The sequence below is a fragment of the Microtus pennsylvanicus genome, chromosome Y (genome assembly GCF_037038515.1).
Source record: "Microtus pennsylvanicus isolate mMicPen1 chromosome Y, mMicPen1.hap1, whole genome shotgun sequence".
Taxonomy (NCBI): Eukaryota; Metazoa; Chordata; class Mammalia; order Rodentia; family Cricetidae; genus Microtus; species Microtus pennsylvanicus.
In genome coordinates this window covers 75,422-95,440 of record NC_134602.1, presented here as the reverse complement: position 1 = coordinate 95,440, position 20,019 = coordinate 75,422, and the positions used below count along the sequence as shown (strand labels likewise).

Here is a 20,019-nt window from a genome sequence, read left to right as displayed (position 1 = left end):
TTAACGCCCCAGCCGCAAGGTCGCCTGGGGGTCACAGAGGTCACAGGGGTCAGGTGATGTCACCACCTTGCTCGCCCGCGTTGTCATCGTCACCCAGGACGGAGCCGTCAGATGGTCTCGGGGTCTGCGCGGGAGGAGAGAGAGAACAGGAAGTCCCGCCCCGGCCCTTGTAGGAAGCCCCACCCCCTCACTTCCTGTTTCCCCACCCCCGGGTCCTCCACACATAAAGTACAAGGGGAAGAAATAAAAAAAAGACGAGACACGGGTGATGCACATGAAGGGGCGGGGCTACAGGGACAGGAAGGGGCGGGGCCCGGGCACAGGAAGGGGCGGGGCCCGGGCACAGGAAGGGGCGGGCTCACCGCTGCGCCTCAGGCACCCCCGCCGCTGCCCGGACCGGAAGTAGCTGACGCCGGCGCCCACGAGCGCCACCACGACGACCGAGACGATCGGGGAGACGATGCGCGCGACAGTGTTTCCTGTGGGTGGGGGGAGGGGGAAGGCGGGGTCAGGTCAGGGGTCATGACCCTCGACCTGGATGACTGAGCGACCCGGGCTCGGGGTCACCACAGGGTCGCCGCGCACTCACCCTGGGCTCCGCTGTCATCGTGGGGCGTCGGGCCGTGGCCGCCTGTGCGGGGGGGGGGGGGGGGGAGACCGAGTCATGGCGGGAAGGGGCGGGGCGGATGGACAGGAAGTCCCGCCCCCTCTGGGTCCCTCCCATTCTCACCATGTGTGTCATGGCCGCCGTAGCCCCCGTAGCCTCCACTTCCTGTCGGAGAGGACAAGGGAATGAGGGTGGGCGGGGCCGGGACTCCATTTCCCAGAATCCTCTGTGTGGGACTGGATCGATCTCCCAGGGTTCTTTGGGGGCACTGACTGGAAGTTGGTGTCTGTGGGGGTGGGGGTGGGGCCTACATTTCCCAGAATGCCCTGTACTCGTGTCTGGACTACATTTCCCACAGTCCTTTGTGTTCCTGACAGGAAGTGGGCGTCTCAGACTCCATTTCCCACAGTCCTTTGCGTCCCTGACAGGAACTGGGCTCCCAGACTTTATTTCCCACAGTCCTTTGCGTTCCTGACAAGAAGTGGGGGTCTGAGACTCCATTTCCCACAGTCCTCTGCGTCCCTGACAGGAAGTGGGCGTCTCAGACTACATTTCCCACAGTCCTTTGTGTCAGTGGCAGGAAGTGGCTGTCAGAGACTACATTTCCCAGAGTTCCGTGTTTCTGTGACAGGAAGTGACCCTGACAGGCGATGGCTGAACTACGTTTCCCACAGGCCTTGGCGGCAGAGACAGGAAGTGGGCGTCTCAGACTACAACTCCCAGCATTCCAAGCGAGTGCCTGTGTGCATGGGGGGGAGAGTGGACAGGAAGTGCTTCCCCGCATACATTTGCATACATGAATAATAAGCAGCGAAATCCAAGGCCTCTCTGCCCTTGATGCCCTTCGCCCTGCATTTGCATAAATCTGCATGCGCGGATAATTAGCTCCGCCCCCAATGGCACACAGCAGCGCAAACATGAGGTCATTTGCATGGCGCTGAATAAATTTGCATAAATCTGCATGCACGAACAGTACGCGGCTGGAGATCTAAATATATTTGGGGTTCATCTGCATAAATTTGAATGCATTTGCATACACACCCTGGGGAACTGTCCCTGCATTTGCATTGCCCTGCATATGATTTGAATAAATTTGCATACGCGATGAGGTCTCACCTCCGAAGCCATTGGTGTCGCTCGGCTGTGGGCGTGGCTGAGGCTGTGGGCGTGGCTGAGGCTGTGGGCGGGGCCTGGGTGGGGGGTAGACACCTGCGGGGGGGGGGGAGAAGACTCAGCGCAGCACCTGGGGAGGACTCAGCGCAGCACCCGTCACCAAAGAGGACTCAGCGCAGCACCCACGAGTCAGGAAGACTCAGTGCAGCACCTGGGAGGACAGCGCAACACCCAGGGAGGACTCAGCGCAGCACCCATCACCAAAGATGAGTCAGGAAGACTCAGTGCAGCACCTGGGAGGACTCAGCGCAGCACCCATCACCAAAGAGTACTCAGCATAGCATCCACGAGTCAGGAAGACTCAGTGCAGCACCTGGGAGGACTCAGCACAACACCCAGCACCTGGGTGATTCAGCACAGCACCCATCCTTACTCAGCAAAGCACCCGGAAAAACTTAGCGCAGCACCTGGGGTTACGGAGGACTCAATGCAGCACCCAGGCAACTCAGTGCAGCACCCAGCACCCAAAAGGACCCAGCACAGTACTCAGGGAGAAATCAGTGTAGCACCCAGGGTACTCAGCACAGCACCCGGGGCCTCAGCACAGCACCTGGGGGAAGGGAGGACTCAGTGCAGCACCCACGGGGAGAGAAAAACTCAGCACAGCACCCGAGGGTGACTGAGCATTCAGCACCCTCACCCCCCGGGGGACCCCGGACAGCATCACCCACCCCCGCTGGGCTTCGAGGTCGGATCTTTAGTGTACTGAGTACCAAGCACCAAGCACTGAGCACGGAGTACCGAGCACTGAGTACTGAGGACCAAGCACTGAGCACGCTGGGCTGTGGGTGGGGCCTGAGTGAGTGGGTGGATATCTGTGGAGGGGGACTCAGCGCAGCACCTGGGAGACTCAGCACAGCACCCAGCACCCAAGTGGACTCTGAATGAGTCAGGATGACTCAGCACAGCACCCCTGAGAGGGGAGGACTAAACACGGCACCCAGGGGACCCAGCTGACCAACTGGGGAGAACTTAGCACAGCACCCGCGGGACAGGAAGAGTAAACACACCACCTGGTATGGGGACTGAGCGCAGCACACAGCACCCGGGCGATACAGCACAGCTCCGGGGAGGACTCAGCAAAGCACCCGGAAGAACTTAGCGCAGCACCTGGGAGCTCAGCACAGCACCTGGGGGAAAGGAGGACTCAGCGCAGCACCCATGACTTTACCTCCGCCGTGTGGGTCCGAAGGCAGCGGGTCAGCCGGGAGCTTTGGGTAGAGACCTGGGGAAGGAGAACCCAGCGCAGCACCCACAGGATGGGAAAACTCAGCACAGCACCCCCAGGGAGCAAAAACTAAGCACAGCACCCAAGGGGGACTGAGCATTCAGCACCCTCACATGCCCCAAGCCCCAGATGACATCACCCACCCCCCCCAGTCTTCAATGTTGGAACTGGAAGAGGACTTAGCATTAAGCACCCAGTGTACTGAGCACTAAGCACTTAGCACTGAGCACCAAGCACTGATCAAGCACTGAGCACCAAGCAGTGAGCACTGAGCACTGAGCATCTGGGTCACTGAGCACCAAACACCAATCAATGAGCACTGAGCACTAAGAACTAAGCACCAAGCACTAAGCACTAAGGACTGAGCAGTAAGCACCAAGCACCGAGCACCAAGCACCGAGAACTGAGTAACAAGCACTAAGCACTGAGCAGTAAGCACCAAGCACTGAGCACCGAGAACTGAGTACCGAGCACTAAGCACTGAGCAGTAAGCACCAAGCAATGAGCACCAAGCACCGAGAACTGAGTACCAAGCACGAAGCACTGAGGACTGAGCAGTAAGCACCAAGCACTGAGCACGCTGGGCTGTGGTGGGGCCTGGACGTCTGTGGAGGGGGACTCAGCGCAGCACCCGGGGTAAGGCGACTTAGCATAGCACTCGGGGAGGACTCACCACAGCACCCATCACCGAAGAGGACTTAACACAGCACCCGGGGAAAACTCAGCGCACCACCGGGAGGAGTCAGTGAAGCACCTGGGACGACTCAGCACAGCACCCAGGGAGAACTGAGCACAGCACCTGGAGGACTCAGAACAGCACCACTGAGAGGGGAGGTCACCTGAGGAGAACTTAGCACAGCACCCACGGGGCAGGAAAAGTGAGCACACCACCTGGAAGGACTTAGTGAAGCACCTGGGGGAAGGAGGACTCAGTGCAGCACCCATGACTTTACCTCCACCACCGTGTGGGTCCGAGGGCAGCGGGTCAGCCGGGAGCTTCGGGTAGAGACCTGGGAAAGGAGAACTTAGCGCAGCACCCATGGGGAGGGCGGACTGAGCATTCAGCACCCACAGGATGGGAAAACTCAGCGCAGCACCCACAGGATGGGAAAACTCAGCGCAGCACCCATGGGGCGGGGGGACTGAGCATTCAGCACCCCCATCCCCCCCCCCCGGGGTCCCCTGACGGCGTCACTCACCCCCGCTGGGCTTCGAAGTTGGATCTGGAAGAAAAGAGGACTGAGCACCGAGTACCCAGGGTACCGAGCACTGGGCACCAAGCATTGAGCAGCGAGCACCAAGCACTAAGCACCCAGGGTACTGAGTACTGAGCACCCAGCACTGAGCACTGAGCAGCCAGCACCGAGTACAAAGCACTGAGCACCCAGCACCAAGCACCCCGAGTACCGAGCACTAAGCACCGAGCACCAAACACCCCGAGTACTGAGCAATAAGCACTCAGCACCAAGCACCGAGCACCAAGCACTAAGCACCGAGCAATAAGCACTCAGCATCGAGCACCCCGAGTACCCAGCACCCAGCACCCCGAGGACTCAGCACCCAGCACCCCCAGCACTCACCGGGGTCCAAGGCGTCCGCGAGGTCGAAGTCGCCGCCGTCGTCACCTGCGCGTGCGTGAGGGGGGGGGAGGTCAGGGGTCAGGGGTCGCGGGGTCACAGGGGTCGCGCGACGTCATCCCCGCGGCCCCGGGAGGACTTAGCACTCAGCACCCAGCACCCAGCGCCCGCCCCGCCCCCGGGAGGGGACTCAGCACTCAGCACCCAGCACCCAACGCCCGCCCCGCCCGTGACTCAGTTTCCCCCCCGCGGGCGGCGCCCACGCCCCGAAACCGGATCCGCCCGTTCCCGCCCCGCCCGGCCGCCCCTTCAGAATAAAAGTCCCCGGGGAAAAAAAAAAAGACTTTTATTTTTTATTTTAAATTTCCGATTAAAAAAAACTTTTTTTAATTTAATTTTTTTTTATCCCCGCGGATTAATTTTATTTTCCGACCCCGAACCCCGGACCGGATCGAACCGGACCGAACCGGATCCCGCCGGATTTTCCGGCGCCCGCGTTCGTTCGTCGCTGTGAATTTCGCGATTTAAAAAAAAAATATGAATTTAATGTTTAATTAAATTAAATTTAATTCCATTTGTTTTATTTCTCTCCGACCCCGAACCCCGGACCCCGGACCGGATCGAACTGGATCGCGGCGGTTTCGCCGGATTTTCCCAAAAAAAAAAAAAAAAATTCCCCGCCCAAAAAATCTCGCGATTTAAACGAAAAAAAATTAATTTAATGTTTAATTAAATTAAATTTGTTTTTTTAATTAATTTCCCCTCCCGCCAGCCCCTGCCCCGCGCTCTGGGCGCCCCCGAACCGAAGAAAAAAACAACAAAAAACCCCGGATGGGCGCCGCGAAACCCGGATGTTTCACGGTTTTAATCCCGTGACTTTTATTTTGGAAGATTTAGGGGAAAAAATCGAATTAATTCGATTAATTAAATTAAATTAATTCGATATTTTCCGAATTTTCGGGGTTTTTTTTCGCCCCCGGAAACCTCGCGAGATTTCCCAGAATCCCCCGCTCCCCCCCCGCACTAAAAACAAAATAAAAAAATAAAAAAATATTAAAAAATCCGGATTTTTCCGGTTTTTTTTTTTCCGTTTTTTTTTCCCCCTCCGCGGAGGCCCCGCCCCCTGCGTCCCCGTGACGTCACCGCGCACGCGCAGCGCCCGGGGCGACGCCGTCAGCAGCAGCAGCAGCGGCGCCAGGAGCAGCAGCGTCGTCGTCGTCGTCGTCGCCATCGGGGAAACTGAGGCAGCGGCCGCAGCCGGGGACTTTCCGCGGGGGGCGGGGCTTCCGCGGGGGGCGGGGCCTCCGCGGTGGGTGGTGCTGGGGACTCGGTTCTCCCGGTCGGACCGGTCCTGGGCGGCGGCGGCGGCGCCGTGACGTCAGCCGCGGCTCGCACCCGCGGCTGGGCTGGAGCTGCGGCAGGGGGATGCCCGTTTGGGAATTTAAAGTTTTGTTTTTTTCCAGGTCGGAGCTGCGACAGGGGGATGACCGTTTTGGAATTTAAATTTTTATTTTTGTTTTCTGCGGCAGGGGGATGACTGTTTTGGAATTTAAAGTTTAATTTTTTTTCCATCCCGGAGCTGCGGCAGGGGGATGACCGTTTTGAAATTTACCATTTTTATTTTTTCTCCTCCGCCCGGAGCTACGGCAGGGGGATGACCCCCACGGCGCCCGTGACGTCACTGGCCCCACCCACCCCTACCCCACCCGCGAATGATTGACAGGCGGACACCAGAGGGTTCGGGGAGTCAAAGCAGCAGCGTTTATTATGGCGGCGCCCGGGGGTCACGCGGGGGTCACGCAGGGGTCACGCGGGGGTCAAGGCACAGCGGTGACGACGTCAGAGGGGCCCCGGGGTCCAGCCTGGGCTCACGGACGACGCCAAAAAAAAAAAAAACTTAAGAAAAAAAACCAAAAATAAAAATTTCCGAATTAATTAAAAATTTAAAAAAATTAATTTTATTTATTTTTCTCTCATATTTTTTTTTTCCGGGGTTGGGGGGGGAGGGGGGGCGGCGAAAACCGAAAAATCCACCCAAAATTGTTTTGGATAAAAAAAAAAAAACCACAAATAAATAAAAATAAAAAAAAAAATTAAAAAAACCCAAAGCCCCAACCCCCCCACCAAAATAAAAGTCGGGAATAAAAAAAAATAAAATTTGGAAATCTAAAAAAAAAAAAAAATGTCTCCCCCCCTCCCTACCCCCCCCCACATCCCGGGGTCGGGGGTCTGGGGTCGGGGCCATTTGCATATATGCAAACGAGCCCTGCAAACGGCCTCGGCGATTGGCCGACGGGAGCGGCTTTGACGGCTGCGGCTTTGACGGCTGCGTAGGAGTTCGGTGCTTGGCGGTCGGAGGCGATGACGTCATCGCGGGGCCCTAGACGGGGGCGGAGCCTGGAAGAGGGGGCGGGGAGTGGCAGGTCGATCAGAGGAAGCCCCGCCCCCAATCTAAGCCCCGCCCCCTCACCGCGCAGGCTCCGCCCCCTCGCCCCACAGGCCCCGCCCCCACCACAGGCCCCGCCCCCACCCCGCAGACTCCGCCCCTCCCACCAGAAACCCCGCCCCCACTGCGCTCCCAGAGGCCCCGCCCCCTCACCCCGCAGGCCCCGCCCCCACCCCAGAAGCCCCGCCCTGCAGTCCCCACCCCCTTACCTGAGGCCCCGCCCCTCAGCGTAGAAGCCCCGCCCCCTCACCCCAGGCCCCGCCCCCACCCCGCAGGCCCCGCCCCCTCACCGCGCTCCCGGAAGCACAGCTTCTTCTTCTGGTAGGCGATGAAGCTGGAGACGGCGCCGGCGACTGCGGCCACCGCGGCCCCGATGAGGCCGGGGACCAGGCCCTGGGGGGCGGGGCCTGCGGGGTGGGGGGCGGGTGCTGTGCTCGGTACTCCTGGGTGCTGCGCTGAGTACTCTCGGGGTGCTGCACTGAGTCCTCCCGGGTGCTGCGCTGAGTCTTTCCATCCCCAGGGTGCTGCGCTGAGTCCTCCCGGGTGCTGTGCTGAGTCTTTCCCTCCCCAGGGTACTGTGCTGAGTCTTTCCCTCCCATGGGGTGCTACGCTGAGTCCTCCTTTCCCTCTCCCCTGGGGTGCTGTGCTCGGTACTCCCGGGTGCTACGCTGTGTCCTCTCGGGTGCTGTGCTGAATTTTTCCCTCCCCTGGGTGCTGCGCTGAGTCTTTCCCACCCCTGGGTGCTGCGCTGAGTCCTCCCAGTTGCTGCGCTGAGTCCTTTCCCTCGCCCCTGGGTGCTACGCTGAGTCTTTCCCTCCCACAGGGTGCTACACTGGGTCCTCCTCTTCTGGGTACTGCGCTGAGACCTCTCCTCCCTGGGGTGCTGCGCTGAGTCCTCTCGGGTGCTGTGTTTAGTCCTCAGTCTTCACCTCTCCCCCGGGTGCTGTGCTAAGTCCTCCCCAGGTGTTGTGTTGAGTCTTTCCCTCTCCCGGGTGCTGCGCTGAGTCCTCCCATGAGCTGTGCTGAGTCCTTTCCCTCGCACCTGGGTGCAAGGCTGAGTCCTTCCCTCCCACAGGGTGCTATGCTGAGTCCTCCTCTTCTGGGTACTGCGCTGAGTCCTCTCCTCCCCAGGGTGCTGCGCTGAGTCCTCTCTGGTGCTGTGCTGAGTCCTGGGTGCTGTGCTAAGTCTTTTCCTTCCCAGGGTGCTGCGCTGAGTCCTCCTTTCCCTCTTTCCTGGGTGCTACGCTGAGTCCTTCCCTCCCACGGGTGCTGCGCTGAGTCCTCCTTTCCCTCTCCCCCGGGTGCTGCGCCGAGTCCTCTCCTCCCCTGGGTGCTACGCTGAGTCCTTCCCTCCCACGGGTGCTGCGCTGAGTCCTTCTTTAACTCTCCCCCGGGTGCTGCGCTGAGTCCTCTCCTCCCCGGGTGCTGCGCCGAGTCCTCTCCTCCCCTGGGTGCAAGGCTGAGTCCTTCCCTCCCACAGGGTGCTATGCTGGGTCCTCCTCTTCTGGGTATTGCGCTGAGTCCTCTCTTCCCTGGGGTGCTGCGCTGAGTCCTCTCTGGTGCTGCGCTGAGTCCTCAGTCTTCACCTCTCCCCCGGGTGCTGTGCTAAGTCCTCCCCAGGTGTTGTGTTGAGTCTTTCCCTCTCTAGGGTGCTGTGCTGAGTCCTCCTTTCCCTCCCCTGGGTCCTGCGCTGAGTCCTCCTCTTCCGGCTGCGCTGAGTCCTCTCCTCCCCCCAGGTGCTGCGCTGAGTCCTCCCCTCCCCCGGGTGCTGCGCTGAGTCCTCTCCTCTCCCCCGGGTGCTGCGCTGAGTCCTCACCGTCCGCCTCAGGCTCCTCTCCCCTGGGTCCTTTGCCTCCACCTGGGGAGGAAAAACAATGGCGTCAGGGGGCGGGGCCAGCGCGGCGATGACGTCATCACAGTGGGCGGGGCTGTGACATCGCAGGTGGGCGGGGTTATGACATCACCAGGCTATGACATCACAGGGGGCGTGGCCTCACCTTTGCCTCCTGCGGCGTCTTCCAGGTCCGTGATGGAGAAGTCGCCTGGGAGGGGTCGGATTTGCATAAAATTAGCATGGATTTGCATGACAGGGGTCATTAGCATGTATTAGCATATGGGGCAAAGGTTGTGACCTGATCTGCATAAATTAGCATGGATTTGCATGGGCAGGGCTCAGAAGCATGGGGTCATTAGCATGCATCCGCATAAATTATCAGTAGTCTAATTAGCATATATTTACATAAGCAAATCGTGTCTTTCCGGGCTCATTTGCATGGATTTGCATAACACTGAGCAATGCAATGGGCTGATTTGCATAAGCCACACCCACTTAGCACACGCCAGCTCGGCCCCGCTGGACCTCGCCCCTCATTAGCATACATCTACATCAAACCGCCATGCCCCCTCTCTCATTAGCATGCATTTACATACCCGGTCGTTAGCGCGGCTCGTGCTTGTTAGCATACATTTGCATACGCCCTGCAAAGCCCGAGTTTCGAGGTCGTTAGCATAAATTAGCATCTCGGCGGCACGCGGGGAGGAGCTCATTAGCATGCAAGGGGCTAATTAGCATAAGCCCGCATTGGCCCCTCCCACCACGCCTAATATGGCCTCTTTCATTAGCATAAATTAGCATCTCATTGAAAGGCCACACGACTAATTAGCATGCAGAGCCCCGCCCCCGTCAGTCTAAATCTACACGACCCCATCCCTCATTAGCATAAATCTGCATGACCCCGCCCAACATTAACATAAATCTGCAGTGTCCCGCCCCTCATTAGCATAAATCTGCATGGCCCCGCCCTTACCTCCCGAGGGCCGGGTCTCCCGATCCGGTTTGGGCCTCGGCCTGGGCGGTGGGGGGGCGGGGTCTGCGGGGGGCGGAGATTTCCCATGATGCCCCGGGCCACACGGGGTCTCCACGCCCGCCCCTGCGGCCCCGGACCCCAGAGCACCCAGCATCTAGCACCCAGATGACCCAGCACCCAGTACTCAGCACCTGGATCACCCAGCATTCAGCACCCAGGTCACCCAGTACCTAGTACTCAGCAGACTCAGCACCCAGGTCACCCAGCACCCAGGACTCAGCACTCAGCACCCGGATCACCCAGCAACCAGAAGTCAGCACCCAGATCACCCATCACCCAGCACCCGGGTCACCCAGCATCCAGCACCCAGTACTCAGCATCCAGCACCCGGATCACCCAGCATCCAGCACCCAGTACTCAGCATCCAGCACCTGGGTCACCCAGCAACCAGCACCCAGTACTCAGCATCCAGCACCCGGATCACCCAGCAACCAGCACCCAGGACTCAGCATCCAGCACCCGGATCACCCAGCAACCAGCACCCAGGACTCAGCATTCAGCACCCGGATCACCCAGCAACCAGAAGTCAGCACCCAGATCACCCAGCATCCAGCACCCAGTACTCAGCATCCAGCACCCGGATCACCCAGCAACCAGCACCCAGGCCTCAGCATCCAGCACCCAGATCACCCAGCATCCAGCACCCAGGACTCAGCATCCAGCACCCGGATCACCCAGCATCCAGCACCCAGTACTCAGCATCCAGCACCCGGATCACCCAGCATCCAGCACCCAGTACTCAGCATCCAGCACCCGGATCACCCAGCAACCAGCACCCAGGACTCAGCACTCAGCACCCGGATCACCCAGCAACCAGATCACGCAGCACCCGGATGACCCAGCATCTGGATCACCCAGCACCCAGGAGTCAGCACCTGCATCACTCAGCACCAAGAACTCAGCACTCAGCACTTGGATCACCCAGCACCAAGGACTCAGCACCCAGCACCTGGATGAGCCAGCACCCAGCACACGCATCACCCAGCACCCAGCACCCACATGACTCAGTACCCAGATCACCCAGCACCCAGCAGACTCGGCACCCAGCACCTGGATCACCCAGCACCAAGGACTTAGCACTCAGCACCCAAATGACCCAGCACCCAGGACTCAGCACCCAGCACTTGCATCCCCCAGCACCCAGATCACCCAGCACCCAGATGACCCAGCACCCAGCACCTGGATCACCCAGCACCCAGATGACCCAGCACCCAGCACCTGGATCACCCAGTACCCAGATCACTCAGCACCCGGATGACCCAGCACCCAGCAGACTCAGCACCCAGCACCTGGATCACCCAGCACCAAGGACTCAGCACTCAGCACCTGAATCACCCAGCACCCAGGACTCAGCACCCAGCACCTGGATCACCCAGCACCAAGGACTCAGCACTCAGCACCTGAATAACCCAGCACCCAGGAGTCAGCACCCAGCACCCGCATCACCAAGCACCGTATCACTCAGCACCCAGCAGACCCAGCACCCAGATCACCCAGCACCCAGATGACCCAGCACCCAGCAGACTCAGCACCCATCAGCTGCATCACCCAGCACACAGGACTCAGCACCCAGCACACAGGACTCAGCACCCAGCTCCTGCATCACCCAGAGCTCGCATCACCAAGCACCGCATCACCCAGCACCCAGCAGACTCAGCACCTGGATCACCCAGCACCCGCATCATCCAGCACCCACATCACCCAGCAGACCCAACACCCAGGACTTAGCACCCAGCACCTGGATCACCCAGCACCTGCATCACCCAGCACCCAGATGACCCAGCACCCAGCAGACCCAACACTCAGGACTTAGCACCCAGATCACCCAGCACCAAGCACCCGGATCACCTAGCACCTGCATCACCCAGCCCCAAGGACTCAGCACCAAGGACTCAGCACTCAGCACCCAGCACCTGCATCACCTAGCCCCAAGGACTCAGCACTTGGATCACCCAGCACCTGGATCACCCAGCACCCAGCACCCAGGAGCCAGCACCTGCATCACTCAGCAACCAGGACTCAGCACCCAGCATCCGGATCACCCAGCACCCAGCACCTGGATCACCCAGCACCCGGATCACCCAGCACCTGCATCACCCAGCACCCAGATCACTCAGCACCCGGATGACCCAGCACCCAGCAGACTCAGCACCCAGCACCTGGATCACCCAGCACCAAGGACTCAGCACTCAGCACCTGAATCACCCAGCACCCAGGACTCAGCACCCAGCACCTGGATCACCCAGCACCAAGGACTCAGCACTCAGCACCTGAATAACCCAGCACCCAGGAGTCAGCACCCAGCACCCGCATCACCAAGCACCGTATCACTCAGCACCCAGCAGACCCAGCACCCAGATCACCCAGCACCCAGATGACCCAGCACCCAGCAGACTCAGCACCCATCAGCTGCATCACCCAGCACACAGGACTCAGCACCCAGCACACAGGACTCAGCACCCAGCTCCTGCATCACCCAGAGCTCGCATCACCAAGCACCGCATCACCCAGCACCCAGCAGACTCAGCACCTGGATCACCCAGCACCCGCATCATCCAGCACCCACATCACCCAGCAGACCCAACACCCAGGACTTAGCACCCAGCACCTGGATCACCCAGCACCTGCATCACCCAGCACCCAGATAACCCAGCACCCAGCACCCCCGGGTCCCCTGGGCAGCCTCACCGTCTCCGCCTCCCAGGGCGTCGCTCAGGTCCAGGTCTCCGCCTGTGGGGGGGGAGGGGGTAGGGTGGGGCTAGCCTCGGCAAACCGGAAGTGAAGGGAGGGGGCGGGGCTAGGCCGGGGCCTCACCGCTGCCTCAGTTTCCCCCCCACGACCTCACCCGACTGCGGTGGCTTCTTGGGCGGGGCCGTTGGCTTCTTCGGTTCTGGGGGGGAAAAAAAATCGGGAAAATTTTATTAAAAATTTAAGATTTATTCAAAAAAAATTAGATGAATAAAAAAATTCATTTTTGCCTCCCCTTAAAAAAAATTTCATTTCTTCATTTTTTTGCCCCTAAAATTGAAGTTTCCCGATTTTTATCATTTTTTGAATTTTACTTTTCTTTATTTTTTCGTTTTTTTTTATGAGTGAAAATTCGCAGTGTTTTGGATAAAAGTTTCATTTTTGCCCCCAAATATTTCATTGCTTCATTTTTTTTTCTAAAATGGAAATTTTTCCAATTTTTTTCATTTTTAATTTTTCTAAAGACTGGGTGAATAAAAATTTCATTTTTGCCTCCCCTTAAAAAAATTTCATTTCTTCATTTTTTGCCCTAAAATTGAAGTTTCCCGGTTTTCATTTTTAAAATTTTCCAATTTTCTTTATTTTTTAATTTTTTTTATGAGTGAAAACTCACAACTTAATGGATAAAAATTTCATTTTTGCCCCCCGAATATTTCACGCCTTCATCTTCCTTTTTTTTTCTCCTAAAATGGAAATGTTCCACTTATTTTTCATTTATTTATTTATTTTTAAGATCGGAATTTCCCGATTTTTTTGGCGGGAAGCCTTGGCCCCGCCCCCCGCCCCGCCCCCCACTCACCGTCGAGCGCGTCCGAGAGGTCGAAATCTGAAAAAAAAAAAAAAAAAAAAATTTAAAAAAAATATTAAAAATTAAAAATTTCACAATCCGTGAATCATTTTTTCCCCCGCCGACGCCCAGGGGCCGCACCCGGCCTGAGTCACCGGCGCCCACGCCCGCGCGCGTCACGTGACCCCGCCCCGCCCGCCTGGGGAATCCCCGGCCTACGCCCCTGCGTTTGTTGATTGACTTCACGAGAACCCTGGGTTTGTTGATTGACTTCACGAAAACGGATCGGGTTTCGGGAGTCCTGAGTGGGAGGGGCGGGGACGGGACCGAGTCACGTGGGTCGGGGGGTGGGGGGCGTGGCGCACTGCACGCTGGGAGCCGCGCCAAGCCCGCCCTGGGGCCGCGCCCCAAAAGTTTAAAAAAAAAAAAAAATTCCAAAAAAAAAAAATCTTAAAAAAAAAAACCCGAAAACGGAAAAAAAAAAAAACCTCGGCGGCAGCGGCGGCGGCGGCGGCGGGAAGAATTTCCCAGCGTGCCCCGCGCGCGCCGCGGTGGGAGCTGCGGCCGGGGATTGACGGCGAGTGCGGGGGAGTTGGAGGCGCGAACTCCTATGCGCCCCGCCGCGGCCCCACGTGAAAATCCCGAACCAGCCGCGACCCCCCGGACCCCGCCCTGGACCCAGCCGCGACCCCCGACCCCTGACCCCCGACCCCGCCGCGACCCCTGACCCCGGACCCCGCTCACCCTGGCCCCGGCCGAGGCCTCCGAGCAGCGCGAACGCGAAGAGAAACAGGAGCGCGGGAGCCATGACCGTGGCCGTGATTGAGGGCGGGCGGGACTACATTTCCCATGAGGCTCGGCGGCAGGGACCGGAAGTGCTCATGGCCGGCACAGGACGTGCCTTTCCCTGCGCTCTAAAGCTCCGTTTCGGGTCGATAAAACTACATTTCCCATGAGGATCGGCGGCCGGGACCGGAAGTGCTCAGGGCCGGCACAGGAAGTGCCTTTCCCAGGGCGCTAAGCCTCCGTTTCGGGTCTCTGAAACTACATTTCCCATGAGGCTCGGCAGCCGGGACCGGAAGTGCTCATGGCCGGCACAGGAAGTGCCTTTCCCAGGGCGCTAAGCCTCCGTTTCGGGCCGGAGAAACTACATTTCCCATGAGGCGCGGCGGCCGGGACAGGAAGTGCTCAGGGCCGACACCGGAAGTTCCTTTCCCTGGGCTCAGGCTCCGTTTTGGGTCGATAAAACTACATTTCCCATGAGGATCGGCGGCAGGGACAGGAAGTGCACGGAACTACACCGGAAGTGCCATTTCACTGGGTTCTGAGGCTCCGTTACGGGTCCCCGAGACTACATTTCCCATGAGGCGCGGCGGCAGGGAAAGGAAGTGCTCAGGGCCGAAACCGGAAGTGATTTTTTTTTTGCTATGAGGCTCCGTTTCGGGTCGCGGAAACTACATTTCCCATGAGGCTCGGCGGCCGGGACCGGAAGTGCTCATGGCCGGCACAGGAAGTGCCTTTCCCTGGGCTCTAAAGCTCCGTTTTGGGTCGCTGAAACTTCATTTCCCATGAGGCTCCGCGGCCGGGACAGGAAGTGCTCAGGGCCGACACCGGAAGTGCCATTTCACTGGGTTCTGAGGCTCCGTTTCGGGTCCCCGAGACTACATTTCCCATGAGGCCGGGCGGCAGGGAAAGGAAGTGCTCAGGGCCGAAACCGGAAGTGAGGTTTTTCTTTTACTATGAGGCCCCGTTTCGGGTCGCGGAAACTACATTTCCCATAGTGCTCGGCGAACGAGACCGGAAGTGCTCAGGGCCGGCAGAGGAAGTGCCTTTCCCTGGGCTCTAAGCCTCCGTTTCGGGTAGATGAAACTACATTTCCCATGAGGAGCGGCAGCAGGGACAGGAAGTACTCGGAACTACACCGGAAGTGAGTTTCTTTTGCTCTGAGGCTCCGTTTCGGGTCGCGGAAACTACATTTCCCATGAGGCTCCGCGGAAAGGACAGGAAGTGCTCAAGGCCGACACCGGAAGTGAGGATTTTTTTTTGCTATGACGCTCCGTATCGGGTCGCGGAAACTATATTTCCCATGAGGCGAGGCGGCCAGGACAGGAAGTGCTCGGAACTGCACCGGAAGTGCCATTTTCCTGAGCTCTGAGGCTCCGTTTCGGGTAGCTAAAACTACATTTCCCTTGAGGCTCGGCGGCCCTGACCGGAAGCTCTCGGAACCGTACCGGAAGTGCCATTTCCTCGGGCTCTGAAGCTCCGTTTAGGGTCGCTGAAACTACATTTCCCATGGCGCGCGGCGGTCAGGACAGGAAGTGCTCAGGGCCAACACCGGAAGTGCCCTTTCCTCGGGCTCTGAGGCTCCGTTTAGGGTTCCGAGACTACATTTCCCATGGTGCTCGGTGGCTTGCACCGGAAGTGCCCTTTCCTCGGGCTCTGAGGCTCCGTTTTCCGTCCCTAAGACTACATTTCCCATGTGGCTCAGCGGCCGGTTCAGGAAGTGCTCGGAGCCGGCACCGGAAGTGCCCGTTCCGCCATCTTTGTAGTTCCCCGGGTTCCTCCGAGCCCGGTTTTCCCCCCACGGTGCGGCGACCGGAAGGCGCGGGGGCTCCCGGCGGCGGATGACGGGCACGCGCGGCCGGAAGTCCCGCCCCGCCCACCGCCGCGGGTCCCGTGCCGCCGACGTCACCGGGGTCGCGCCGGGGTGACGTCACGATGCAGTCGCTGGTGTCGCCGGTGACCAAGGCGCTGCTGGTCGCGCTCTTCATCTTCGCCATCCTCCTCATCCTCTACGTCATCCTCTGGTACATCTGCCGCGACGTCGACTGCGACCACGGCCTCTGACGTCACGCGACGTCACGCCCCGTCCGGCCCCGCCCCCCTTCTTCCGCGGGTGAGGACGGAGAGAGAGGAAAAAAAAAAAAAAGATCCGCCGCGTTTGTTGATTGACTTCGCGATGGTAAAAATGTGAGAAACCGGAATCCCGGCCTCGGGTGGTGTGTCTGTGACGTCATTGCCGGCCCTGACCTCCCCCGTGAACCCTTGACCTCCCCTTGACCCCTGCCTGACCTTCTGTACCCGCCCCTGCACGTCCATCATTGATTGCTATATAGTGTTTGTTGATTGACTTCACGATGGTAAAAATGTGAGAAGCCGGAATCCAGGCCTCGGGTGGTGTGCCCGTGACGTCATTGCCGGCCCCTGACCTCCCTGTGACCCCTCCCTGACCCCCTGACCTCTCCATGACCTTCCTGGAAGCCCACCCCCGCCCCCGGTCGATTCTTGATTTTTACGTTTGTTGACTGACTATGAAATCGTAAGAAAAAAAATATTAAAGTCAAGAAATATGGCGGCAGGGTCAGCGCGTCTCTTGAACTCCCCCAAGAGCCTCATGCGACCCCGTGACCCCTCCCTGACCTCCCGTGAACCCTAACCCCCACCCCAATCCGGTTCGTGACTCCGCGTTTGTCGACTGACTCTGCGATGGCGAAACGGGGAAAACTGAGGAAAAGATGGCGGCGAGTGGAGTTCCCATGACGTCAGAGTGAACCTTAACCTCCCTGTGACCCCTGCCCTCCCCCTGACCTCCTGTGACCTCTGCCTGACCCACCCAACATTCTCTGACCTCCCCTTGACCTCTCATGACCCGTGACCTCAGGGGAGGGGGCGGAGCCCACAGGGGACTGAGGTGACAGGAAGTGACGTCAGTGCCTCGACCTCTGACCTTGGCAAAGTCCAGGATTTTGAGAGAATGGAATATTTAAATCTGAAATTTAAATTTCGGTTGCTCATTTGCATGCGGATTTAAATATTTTGGTTTCCCCACCTGCCTGGGTTGACTTGGACAGATTTGCATCTCATTTGCATCTCATTGGGAAATTTAAATATTTAAATTTACTGGAAAAATTGGGACTTGGCTTAATTTTTTACAAAATTTCAGGAAATTTTTTTTGGCAGATATTTTTTAATTCATTCATAAGCGGGCTGGGTTAATTTGCATAAATCGCATAAATTTGCATAAATTGCATACACTTCATTGAACCCGCAATTCTGGTTCTTTCCCATGATATGAAAAAAAAAATTAAATTTATCAATTTCCTAAATTTTCAATTTACTCCCTTATTTCCCCCCCGGCCCGGTTCATTTGCATATCCCCGCCCACACTGACCCGGCCCCGCCCCCTCTCCCCTCCCCGCAGGCCCTGTCATGGACGCCCTCGGCCCGGGGCTTCCGCCGCCTCGGCGCAGGGCCCACGACGGATGACATCACCACACGATGACGTCGCTGCCTGATGACATCACCGCCGATGACATCACCGCCCGATGACGTCGCCGCCTCCAGCCATTCCGCGCCTCGTGCCTCCTCCCCTCCCCCTCCCGCGTGATGACGTCGCCGCGGGGCGGGGCCTCCGCTCGGCCCCGCCCCCTCCGCCCGCCCTCGCCTGACGCCATCCGTCACGTGACTCCATTTTCTACCATGTAGAGAGATCGCCCCGCCCCCCCCGCGACCTCCGACCCCCCCTTCTGATGACGTCACAGGAAGTGACGTCGTCGCCCGCGGAGGGCGGGAGGGGGCGGGGCCCGGGGACATCGCCCGCCAATAAAGGAAAAGGTATTTTTGAGCCCGGTGTGGGTGTGCGTGGCTGTCAATCAACGCAGGGGGGCCCCGCCTACTTATGATGTCACTCGGGTCGGGCCCGCCCACGGCTGTCAATCATCTGAGCTGGGGTCCGCCCAGGTCGGGTGTCCCGTGATTGGCATGTGGGCGGGGTCATACTGGGCACTTCCTGCCTGTGGGGGGCGGGAGGACAACCACTTCCTGTCTGAGGGCGGGATCATCACGCGCCATGGGACTCCGTTTCCCAGAGGGCTGTGCGGTGGAGACAGGAAGTGGGGGTCTGGGCCCTGGCTCTATGGGACTACGTTTCCCAGGGTGCCATGCGGCGGTGGCAGGAAGTGGCTGTGTTGGACAGGAAGTGGATACAAGAGACTACAATTCCCATGGTGCCCTGGGTCAGCAGCAGGAAAGGACAGGAAGTGGCTATGGGACTCCATTTCCCATGGTGCCCTGTGTCAGTGGCAGGAAGTGGGCCTGGCGGGAATCCGTTTCCCAGAGGGCTGTGCGGTGGCGACAGGAAGTGGGTGTCTGGGCCCTGGCTCTAAGGGACTACGTTTCCCAGGGTGCCATGCGGCGGTGGCAGGAAGTGGCTGTGCAGGACAGGAAGTGGATGTGGGGACTACATTTCCCAGGGTGCCGTGCGTCAGTGGCAGGAAGTGGCTATGTAAGACAGGAAGTGGATATGGGTGACTCCATTTCCCATGGTGCCCTGTTTCCGTGGCAGGAAGTGGGCCTTGCGGGACTCCGTTTCCCAGAGGGCTGTGCGACGGCGACAGGAAGTGGGTTTTTTACGGCCTGGCTCGTGTCTGACTACGTTTCCCAGCATCCCGTGCGTCCGTGGCAGGAAGTGGACTGGATTCCATTTCCCAGGGGCCCCGATGACTTTATTTCCCAGCATTCCCTTACGCCGTGGACAGGAAGTAGATCCAGGAGGGACAGGAAGTGGGTCCCGGAGGGACAGGAAGTGGTTTATGGACAGGAAGTGGGTCCCGGAGGGACAGGAAGTGGGTCCCGGATGGACAGAAAGTGGTTTATGGACAGGAAGTGGGTCCCGAGTGGACAGGAAGTGGTTTATGGACAGGAAGTGGGTCCCGGATGGACAGGAAGTGGTTTATGGACAGGAAGTGGGTCCTGGATGGACAGGAAGTGGGTCCCGTATGGACAGGAAGTGGGTCCCGTATGGACAGGAAGTGGGTCCCGAGCGGACAGGAAGTGGGTCCCGAGCGGACAGGAAGTGGGTCCCAGATGGACAGGAAGTGGGTCCCGGATGGACAAGAAGTGGTTTATGGACAGGAAGTGGGTCCCGGATTGGCAGGAAGTGGGTCCTGGATGGACAGGAAGTGGTTTATGGACAGGAAGTGGGTCCCGGATGGACAGGAAGTGGGTCCCAGATGGACAGGAAGTGGTTTATGGACAGGAAGTGGGTCCCGGACGGACAGGAAGTGGGTCCCGGATGGACAGGAAGTGGTTTATGGACAGGAAGTGGGTCCCGGATGGACAGGAAGTGGGTCCCGGATGGACAGGAAGTGGGTCCCGATTGGACAGGAAGTGGGTCCCGGATGGACAGGAAGTGGGTCGCGGATGGACAGGAAGTGGTTTATGGACAGGAAGTGGGTCCCGGATGGACAGGAAGTGGGTCCCGGATGGACAGGAAGTGGGTCCCGATTGGACAGGAAGTGGGTTCCGGATGGACAGGAAGTGGGTCGCGGATGGGCAGGAAGTGGTTTATGGACAGGAAGTGGGTCCCGGAGGGACAGGAAGTGGGTCTCGGAGGGACAGGAAGTGGTTTATGGACAGGAAGTGGGTCCCGGATGGGCAGGAAGTGGGTCCCGGATGGACAGGAAGTGGGTCTCGGAGGGACAGGAAGTGGGTCCCGGATGGACAGGAAGTGGGTCCCGGATGGACAGGAAGTGATCCTCACGCACACAGGAAGCCGCTTTATTGGCCCGCCCCCTCCCCTCCCGAT

General features: G+C 58.8%; 1 protein-coding gene across 2 annotated transcripts; it reads right to left on the bottom strand.

Moving 5' to 3' along the window:
* Nucleotides 1-3,691: 3,691 nt before the first annotated feature.
* Cd99 (CD99 molecule (Xg blood group)) lies at nt 3,692-14,264 on the bottom strand. Of its 2 annotated transcripts, XM_075959013.1 has the most exons (11): nt 14,178-14,264; nt 13,446-13,472; nt 12,744-12,788; nt 12,587-12,628; nt 9,839-9,901; nt 9,029-9,073; nt 8,848-8,889; nt 4,589-4,633; nt 4,208-4,231; nt 3,962-4,018; nt 3,692-3,807 (listed from the first exon to the last, which is right to left on the bottom strand). In XM_075959013.1, the coding sequence occupies exons 1-11, from the start codon at nt 14,239-14,241 to the stop codon at nt 3,773-3,775; spliced, it is 489 nt and encodes a 162-aa protein (XP_075815128.1). In that variant the 5' UTR covers nt 14,242-14,264; the 3' UTR covers nt 3,692-3,772. The 2 variants fall into 2 exon arrangements, with proteins under 2 accessions (XP_075815128.1, XP_075815129.1); XM_075959014.1 differs by lacking the exons at nt 3,692-3,807; nt 3,962-4,018; nt 4,208-4,231; nt 4,589-4,633 and adding exons at nt 6,324-6,982; nt 7,322-7,438.
* Nucleotides 14,265-20,019: the final 5,755 nt, after the last annotated feature.